Source organism: Sorex fumeus, unplaced genomic scaffold (genome assembly GCF_029834395.1).
Source record: "Sorex fumeus unplaced genomic scaffold, SorFum_2.1 ptg000095l, whole genome shotgun sequence".
Taxonomy (NCBI): Eukaryota; Metazoa; Chordata; class Mammalia; order Eulipotyphla; family Soricidae; genus Sorex; species Sorex fumeus.
The window spans coordinates 1,802,559-1,812,044 of NW_026606152.1; the positions used below are offsets into that span (position 1 = coordinate 1,802,559).

Below are 9,486 nucleotides of genomic sequence, written 5' to 3' on the forward strand. Positions count from 1 at the left end.
ATCTCTCATTGTCACGTTTGCCCAAGTCAGTCTTGATTACTTATAAGCCAAAACTTTCTGGTACTTCTGGACTTTGTACTGTTTTGTATTTGAAGTGCTGTGTATTGGTACCTGCTTTCCTAAAAGGCCCGCCTGTTGTTCATCGATTTGCTCGAGTGGGCCCAGTAACGTCTCCATTGGAGACTTTGTTGTTACTGTGTTTGGCATATTGAATACGTCATGGGGAGCTTGCCAGGCTCTGCCGTGCAGGCAAGATACTCCCGGTAGCTTGCCGGGCTCTCCGAGAGGGGCGGAGGAATCGAACTCGGGTCGGCCATGTTGGCTGCATGCAAGGCAAACGCCCTACCGCTGTGTTATCGCTCCAGCCCATTTCCCCTATAACCTTTTTATATTTTACTATAGAACACTGTTCTTTGGTTAAACACAGAAAGACCTGGGTTCGATCCCTGACACCTCATATGGTCCTCCAAGCAGTTCTAGGAGTGATTCTTGAGTGCAGAAGACAGGTCCCTGAGCATTGCCATGTGTAAAGGTAAAGGTAAAGGCCCTCCCGTTGATCGTCGATTTGCTCGAGCGGGCCCAGTAACGTCTCCATTGGAGACTTTGTTGTTACTGTGTCTGGCATATCGAATCCTCTCGGTAGCTTGCCGGGCTCCCCGAGAGGGGCGGAGGAATCGAACTCGGGTCGGCCATGTTGGCCGCTTGTAAGGCGAACGCCCTACCCACTGTGCTATCGCATGTGTAACCCCCCCAAAAAAAATAAAATCAGAGCTACTATTTCACCCAAAGATTCCACTTCTCAGCACGCATTCCAAGAATGTAAAACACTGACTCAGACACTGCACACCTCTGTCCACTGTAGCACACAGGGACAGGCACTCAGGTGTTCAGACGCTCGATGAGTTATGGATAAAGCTGGGGTAAAGATGGGAACACTGCACAGCTGGAAGAGAAGATAAACCCTTTTGGCTCAAACCAAGGATGAGCTAGAAGATTCATCACAAAAAATCACAAATCATCCTGTTATTCGTCGATTGCCTCGAGCAGGCCCCAGTAACGTCTCCTTCATCCTAGCCCTGAGATTATATTGAAGGCTCTTTAGGAGAATGAGACCCATCATTGTTACTGGTATTTGGCATATTGGGTACGCCATGGGGAGTTTGACAGACTCTGCCATGTGGGCAGGCTACATTCGGTAGCCTGCCAGTTTGTCCAAAGTAGGAATGAGATAATAAGATGTCATAATAAGAAGATTCATGTTGGACGGAAGTCAGAGGGAGAACAGTGCAGGGTGATCTCTGCTCTGTAGCAGGTACAGGAACGAAGGGAGGGGACAGACAGAATCAAATGATGTGAACCTGTGGGCTTCGAACTACGGAGTTGAGACTTCCAAGCAGGGGAGAGGGTTTGGGGATGAGGATGATGGTGTTGGGCTTTGGTACTCTGTCAAGGTGCAGAGGTTTTTAAGTGAAAGGCATAAACATTAGCACTATTATAGTCATGTTACCTCGCCTACAATAAAATCAAATTTGAAAAAGAAAACCAAGAGCAAATTTCCCTCCCCTCCCAGCCATTCTGCCCAGTTGCTCTCTTGAAGGCCACCTTGTGTGTGCCCAGCTGGGTTGCAGCTCAGCGACAAAAGGTAAACGTGCTCTCAGTGCTCCAGGCACCCCCTGCCTGTGCTCCTGAAGACCCCTGCAGTGTCTCTGGCTGCATCTGAAAAGGGCAGGATTTGACTGAAGTAATTGGTTTCATGTCAATTTTTATTAGTTTTGGAGTCCAGAACTTTTTTTTACTTCTCATTCTTGCAAAGCTTGGGTGCCAGTGGGCCTTGCACCATTGACTGGAAGACCCCTCTGTGGCACCCGACCCATCCACCCATCACCCACCCACCCACCCACTCATTATCTAGCCATCGTCATCCATCCTTTTCTCTCCATCCACCCACCCCTCCATCGTCCTTCCGTTCACCCATCATCTTTTACGCATCAATCACCTATTTCCAACTTAGCACCGGTGGTCTGTGTTAGTCTCCACCCACCCCATTGCCTGCTTGCCCATCTCTCTACATTCTGCCTAGCTGGGCCCGTGCTTTAGAAAGCCCTCATTTGGGCTGATCCCTCCCCCCAGTGTCAGACCTCTGATGCAGTGACATGGGCGGCGCCCCCTCCCCCCAGGACCCGCCTCAGGTGAGGAGTCTGAGACAGTGTCACTGGGTCATTGCTTTATTGCAGAGGAAGGAAGGCTCAGGGCAGGAGGGCCCAGATGGGGACCCCTGGCGCTGAGTCCAGGGGAATTGACGGGTCTTCGTCCTTCCTGACTCCTCCGATGGCCTGTGCAGCAGCTCATCTAGAAGGGGCATTGCTCTGCGGAGGGGAGAGCAGGACAGACTCAAAACTGGACTCCCACCTGCGCTGGGCCTCAGGGACTTAGGAGCCTGAGAGCTGAGACCTGAGTGGGAGGGGTGGGCGGGAGAGGCGGGGCCTTTGGAGGGCGGGGCCAGAGGAGCGATGGGGGCGGGTGGGAGGGGCGGGCCCGGCGGGATGGGCAGGCCTTAGGAGGGCGGGGCCAGAGGAGTGGTGGGGGTGGGCGGGAGGGGCGGGGCCTGGGGTGGGTGGGGCTAGAGAGGGGTAGGGCCCATGGGAAAGAGAGAGGGGCGGGGCTCAGGTGGGGCAGGGCCTTTGGAAGGCGGGGTCTTGGAGGGGTGGGGCCTGTAGGGCGGGAGCCTGCCAGGAGGGGCGGGGCCTGGGAGGGGGGTGCCGGGTCGGGCCAGGTCCGGCTGGATGGGAGGGCGGGCTCACCGGTCAGCTGGCTGGGGCTGAGGAAGATCTTGTTGTACATGGGCATGGTCTCGATGGCTTTGTTGCACTTCTCCAGTGCCTTGTCATTGGTGGGATTGGTGGGGGTTAAGGTCTTGACTGTGGGGAGAGGAAGGTCAGTTTCCGGCCTCTGGGTGCCCCAGGACCTGCGGTAAACCTGGGTACCCTGGGATCCCCAGTCAGCGACAGTGGCGCTCCGGAGGCTCTCGCGCTTTCTGTGCTCTGCCTAGGGAACCCTCGCAGCGCGGCTGATGAAGGTGCTGCCCGCACCCCAGTGCCCAGGGGCACCCCTCCCACTACCAACCCGTCCAGGCCACGTACTCAGGCACTGGCAGGCCAGGGTCTGCTCGGGGGCGGTGCTCTTCTCCATGCAGATCATCAGGAAGTCCTGGTAGTCAGTGTCCATCACGAACATCTCGTTCTGCTCCAGGGCTGGGGGACGCAGGGAGTGAGTGTCCACTGCAGGAGGACCTGCTCATTCCCCAGGGTCTCAAGGAGCTCTCCCTGCACCCTGAGTACTGCCCTTTACCCACCTGGGGACTGGGGTCACTCCTCAGCCCCAGAGCAGTTAAGGAATGAAGCTTGAAAGCTAACTGAGGGGTTTGGCATCTCGCAGGAAGGACAGAGGAAAGGCTGAGACCTCCACCACCGTGAGTTCTGTCCACCAACTGGGCAGCCCCACAGCCCGGGGGGCCCCCCCGCACCTTCTCCTCTCCGAGCAGGTTGGGGAGCTGCCCAGGGGGAGGTTGGGGGAGGCAGTGAGGCTGGGCAGGCCAGGGCCTCCTTGCTGACCCAGGGAGAAGCAGGCCTGTCACCCAGGGCACCGCCTTGAGAGGTCACCAGGCCCCATGACTGAGCCGATGGTCAGGCCACTCTGACAGCTGGTGTTTTCAGCTGCACCACCAACATGTGGCGTGTGCCCTGTGCTGTGTGCTGTGTGCTATGTGGAGTGTGGCATGTGCCATGCAAAGCATGGCATTGTTGCGTGGCATGTGCCACGTGGAGCATGGCGTTGCCATGTGCTATGTGCCATGTGGAGCGTGGCATTGCCCTGTGGCATGTGGCATATAAAGTGTGGCATTGCCATGTGCTGTGTGCTGTGTGGAGCGTGGTGTTGCCATGTGCTGTGTGGTGTCTGCTGTGTACACCTGTGTCGTGTGAGGTGTCGCCATCGGTGTACACTCACAGTTGATCTGGAACTTGGCAGGGACAGCGGTTTTCTGAGCCCAGAACTTTTTCTCCACACATTTGTTCATCTCCCTAGAAAAGCAGATCTGTCTCAAGGCAGGGTCGGACCGTGCCACCGAGGGTGGAGGCGGCACCCGGCCCAGCAGCACCGGGGGACAAACCAGGACCAGAGAGAAGCTGGAACCGCCACGCGCCCAGCCCCACCCACCGCTGGTTCATGGTGATCTCCATGTTGGCCTGGGGGGTGACGCTCAGCTTCTTGAACACATGCACAGGGGTGGTTTCAGTGTCCAGGAGGGCAGGGTCTATGGTCGCCATGGCCACGGTGTGCCAGGTCCCGGCCATCTGAGGAGGACAGGAGCTCAGCGAGAATGGGACAGCGCCCCATGTACCACCGAGCACAGCTCCCTTAGGAGGGGACCCGGGCTGGGACATCCCTGCCCTGGGTGAAAGAGGGGACCTGGGCTGGGACACCCTGCCCTGAGCTGGGCCAGCACTGGGTCCCCTCCTCTGCCCCCATGAGGAATGTTCTAGAAAAAGGCTAGAGGGAACCAGATGAGCCCATGGCCCTGAGGAGTGGGGCTCTACATGTGTGCCCACAACCTGCAGGGTGGGTCTTCGGGGGGAGTAGGGTCAGAGGCGGGCAGGGGACCCCCATCTGACTGGGTCCAGCCGGGGAGGGGGCTGAGGACATGCAGCACAGGGGACAGGGCGCCCACAGGAACCCTGACCAGCAGCCAGGATGTCTGGGCCCAGCACGGGGACAGGGGTGGGCAGCAGGGCGAGGTGTGAGGCCGGGGGCTCAGTGCAGCCCAAGGCCTGGGGCTGCCCCTCCCCCCAGCTGACCTTTGAGATGTCCAGGTTCTTCATGGCCTGGGGGATGGCGATGGCCTGGATGCCACACACGAGGGCCAGGGCGAGCAGGACGCACTTCATGGCTGCGCTGGGTCTGCACCGGACAGTGAGTGAGGCTGAGCAGCGGCCCGGGGCCTTTTATAGGCGGCTGGGGCTCCCCGCAGTTCTCGGAACCCCCCGACCGCTCTGGGCCTGGGGGCTTCCTCCTGTCACATAGAGGAGGCCTGTTCACTGGTTCCAGGAGGTCGGGGCCATTCGTGGAAGCCACGGGGACACTTCTGGGTTGGGTCTTGAGCAATGACAGGGCAGGGGGCAGGGGACAGCGGTGCCCCAGGGCTGGGCCCGTGGGTCACACCAGGGAACCCAGCAGCCCCAGACTGTGGAGGACAAAGCAAGGGGCTGACACACTAGAGTCGGTCTCCACAATCCCAACGCTTGTGCACAGCCCTGCTATGCACAAATGCTGATTGTCATCCTGGTGTAGACACAGCTCAACAGTCATCCCGGGTGTAGACACAGCTCAACAGTCATCCCGGGTGTAGACACAGCTCAACAATCATCCCGGGTGTAGACACAGCACATAGTCATTCTGGGTGTAGACACAGCTCAACAGTCATCCCGGGTGTAGACACAGCTCAACAGTCATCCCGGGTGTAGACACAGCTCAACAATCATCCCGGGTGTAGACACAGCACATAGTCATTCTGGGTGTAGACACAGCTCAACAGTCATCCCGGGTGTAGACACAGCTCAACAATCATCCCGGGTGTAGACACAGCACATAGTCATTCTGGGTGTAGACACAGCTCAACAGTCATCCCGGGTGTAGACACAGCACATAGTCATTCTGGGTGTAGACACAGCTCAACAGTCATCCCGGGTGTAGACACAGCTCAACAGTCATCCCGGGTGTAGACACAGCTCAACAATCATCCCGGGTGTAGACACAGCACATAGTCATTCTGGGTGTAGACACAGCTCAACAGTCATCCCGGGTGTAGACACAGCTCAACAGTCATCCCGGGTGTAGACACAGCTCAACAATCATCCCGGGTGTAGACACAGCACATAGTCATTCTGGGTGTAGACACAGCTCAACAGTCATCCCGGGTGTAGACACAGCTCAACAGTCATCCCGGGTGTAGACACAGCACATAGTCATTCCGGGTGTAGACACAGCACTCAGTTGTTGAGTTTCAGAAGAAAAGAATGCTTTGGGCACACAGGGGACTTGAGTGTTCGGTGAATGAGAGCCGCCTCCCCAGGCTCAGAGACGCCTCCCCTGGCTGGTCCACAGCGGCAAAAGAAGGATGAAGGACGGGGGGGACAGAGAAACAGGAACTGGACTCAAGGCTGGTCGTAGACAGTTTATTTCTCTCTCCTCCCAGCATAGTCCGATCTCTCCCTTCTCGGCGCAATCCTCTACCTCGTTATCTCCTTCCTCGTCTTGTCATCGTGTCATTGTCGCATAGTCTCCTCATAGTCCTCGTACTCTTGTCCTCAAAGTCCCCCAAATCTTCGATCTCCTCCTCGTCTTCAACGTCCCGTCCTCGACTTTCCCTCTTACCCCTTACAGGCATAGTTATATAGAAACCACGAAGGGTGGGGATACAAAGGTGAGGTTGAACATTGTCATCACAAAAAAGAGGTAAAGCCACTCCTTTAGGAGATTAACTCAAGGACAAAATCTCATCTGAGGGTTCAGCACTCCAGATTACTAGGAGATCCGCTCAAGGGCGGGATTCCATCCAGGGTGAATTGCTTTCTCCTTTCCTCAACTAGTCATCCATTGAAATGACACGGTAGACACGGTCCTCCTCCCATTGTTCATCGATTTGCTTGAGCAGTCCCAGTAACGTCTCCATCATGAGACTCTGTTGTTACTCTGTTTGGCATATCGAATACGTCACGGGGAGCTTGCCAGGCTCTGCCGTGCGGGCGAGATACTCTCGGTAGCTTGCCGGGCTCTCCGAGAGGGCCGGAGGAATCGAACTCGGGTCAGCCATGTTGGCCGTTTGTAAGGCGAACGCCCTACCACTGTGCTACCGCTCCAGCCCATCCATTTAAATAATCATAGTAATTTACTTCTTATACTATTTCTAGTTCATGGCAGAGCCTGGCAAGCTACCCGTGGCGTATTTGATATGCCAAAAACAGTAACAATAACGGGCTCATTCCCCTGACCCTGAAAGAGCCTCCAATACCGTTGGGAAAGATGAGTAAGAAAAGGTTGCTAAAATCTCAGGGTTGGGACGAATGGAGACGTTACTGGTGCCCACTTGAGTAAATCGATGAACAACGGGATGACAGTGATACAGTGAATATTCCTAGTCATTTTGTATGAACACAGTAAAAGATATATTAAACTTAAAGTTTGACTCTTCCTGGGGTCATCTCACTATATATCCCAGACTACAGTCCTTAGGCCAGCTTAGTCTTTCCAAACCCCAGCAGGGTCCTTATTCAGATATTTATTTTTGGGTCATGACATAGTTTGTCCAAAACTGTGTTCTTAACTTATAGTTAAGTATTATGGAGCTTGGCATGGCCATTTTGATGCCAGAATAGCTCACAGCTTACTCTGGGTCGATCCAGTCCCTCGTCAAGACCCTGCTCTTCAAGTGCTAGGAACTAAGGGCAACTGAGGCTTAAGTCAAGTAAATATGGATGCCTAGGAGTAAACATTATCTTGGAGTCAATTAATTCCCATGTTACATAGCATAGCATGAACTGTCTTCCTGTAACTATACAAAAAGGACATAACTTAAAAAAACATGCAAATGACATAAAGGAAAGAGAAAAGAAACAGGATTATCAGTGCTTGATGGAATTGGGTGTGCTTCGGGGGCATTGTTGTGGGAGTAACTCAATAAACCTTAAACTCCCTAGGGGTAGGAGCAAAGACAACCCAATGTTATCTAACATCCTGGGTGTACACACAGCTCACAGACACAGCTCACACAGTCATCCCGGGTGTAGACACAGCTCACATAGGCTGGGTCTACAACAGGGGGCGCTCTGACAAGGCCACCCCAAGGCTAGGGTATGTCTTGGCCACATGATGACTTTGGTGTGTACCATCCTTGCCCGCTAGGGCTGGTCAGATGCAGTGGGTCCTGGTAGCCTTGGAAAGGCTGTAGTGGTCTGGTCCTTACTGGGAGGAACAGGAATAATTGTGACAACACTGTGAGTGTCACCAACCTTGGGGGACCCAGTGAGTGGTGGCCGTGATCCACACAACTAGGTCAGCACCTGAAGCCTCCACAGCTCGGTGTTAAATTGGGGGCAGAATGTCCACCGTAGGATAACAATTGATTTGTCCTTTCTCCCTTGCCACAAGGAGCTTAGGTTTATCAGGTTACACCCATCACAGTGCTCCCGAGTCACTCCCATTCCTTTGTTTATCTGTAACCACTTCTCTATGCTCTCTTCCCCAACCAGTTAATCAGCTTTTCTCCCTAATCAGAATCTGTTAATTTGTAATATCAGATCCTTCTAGGACACTGAACCTGTATTGTAAATTAATATTGCCTTTCTCCTCTCCTTAGGGTGTTTGCCTTGCGCGCAGCCAGTCCGGAGGAGCTGGGTTCGATTCCTCCACCCCTCTCGGAGAGCCCGGCAATGTACCGAGAGTATCTCGCCCGCACAGCAAAGCCTGGCAAGCTCCCCATGACATATTCAATATGCCAAACACAGTAACAACAAATCTCAAAATGGAAACGTTACTGGGCCCGCTCAAACAAATCGATGAACAACAGGAGGACAGTGCTATAGTACTACTTTAAAGCAATGTCCTTTTTGTATAGATACAGGAAGACAGTTAATATTATGCTTTTGTAATTTAGGATTTAATTGGCTTTGAATATTATTCACTCCCGGGCATTTGCTTTCTCGACATAAGCCTCAGTTGCCCTTAGTTCCTAGCACCCCAAAAGCAGGGTCCCGACTAGGGACCAAATGGATCCAGAGCAAGCTGTGAGCTACCCTGGCATCAAAATGGGCCAGGCCAAAGTGCCACGATTCTTTTTTTTTCTATTTATTAGCTGAATTTACTTTTTTTAAAAATTTTTATTAGTGAGACATCATGAGGTACAGTTGTAGACTTACAAATTTTTGTGCTTGGGTTTCAGTTATACAATCATCGAATACCCATCCCTCCACCAGTGCCCATTCTCCACCACCACTGATCCCAGTATCCCTCCCACCCCCCATCCCCCCATCCCACCCTACCTCTGTGGCAGGGCATTCCCTTTTGTTATCTCTCTCCTTTTTTGAGTGCCATGGTTTGAGCACCACGATTCTTAACTATAAGTTAAGAGCTTGATCATGGACAAATGTTGTCATGGTCCAAAAGTAACGATGAGTCTAGGACCCTGCTAAGGATAGGAAAGACTAATCTGGCCTGAGCACTGTAGTCTGAGATTGAGATGGTCCTACGAGAGCAATTCTATAAGCTTAGTATATCTCGTACTGTGTTCATACAAAATGATTAATATTTATTAATGCTTATATGTTGTTGGGCAAGGAGCGGAGAAACACACCCATGGGATTCCGCTCTAGGGTGGGTCGTCCTGCAGAGATCTGTCCTAGAAGCATCCCCTGAGGGAAAGAACTTTACCCCTAT

The 9,486-nt window shown here is 53.5% G+C and overlaps 1 protein-coding gene across 1 annotated transcript; it reads right to left on the reverse strand.

The window, feature by feature from the left end:
• Positions 1-2,349: 2,349 nt before the first annotated feature.
• Positions 2,350-4,943, reverse strand: PAEP (progestagen associated endometrial protein). Its single transcript, XM_056132681.1, has 6 exons — positions 4,854-4,943; positions 4,216-4,352; positions 4,006-4,079; positions 3,141-3,251; positions 2,802-2,918; positions 2,350-2,366 (listed from the first exon to the last, which is right to left on the reverse strand). Exons 1-6 carry the CDS (start codon positions 4,941-4,943, stop codon positions 2,350-2,352), a joined length of 546 nt encoding a protein of 181 aa, XP_055988656.1.
• Positions 4,944-9,486: the final 4,543 nt, after the last annotated feature.

Bases quoted from the DNA above. Each gene is read 5' to 3' on its own strand.
- PAEP (XM_056132681.1), bottom strand. From the start codon at position 4,943: ATGAAGTGCGTCCTGCTCGCCCTGGCCCTCGTGTGTGGCATCCAGGCC. The intron at 4,353-4,853 runs GTCAGCTGGGGG...TGTCCTCCTCAG, and splicing joins AGAACCTGGACATCTCAAAG to ATGGCCGGGACCTGGCACAC. The intron at 4,080-4,215 runs GTGGGTGGGGCT...CTGCTTTTCTAG, and splicing joins GAGATCACCATGAACCAGCG to GGAGATGAACAAATGTGTGG.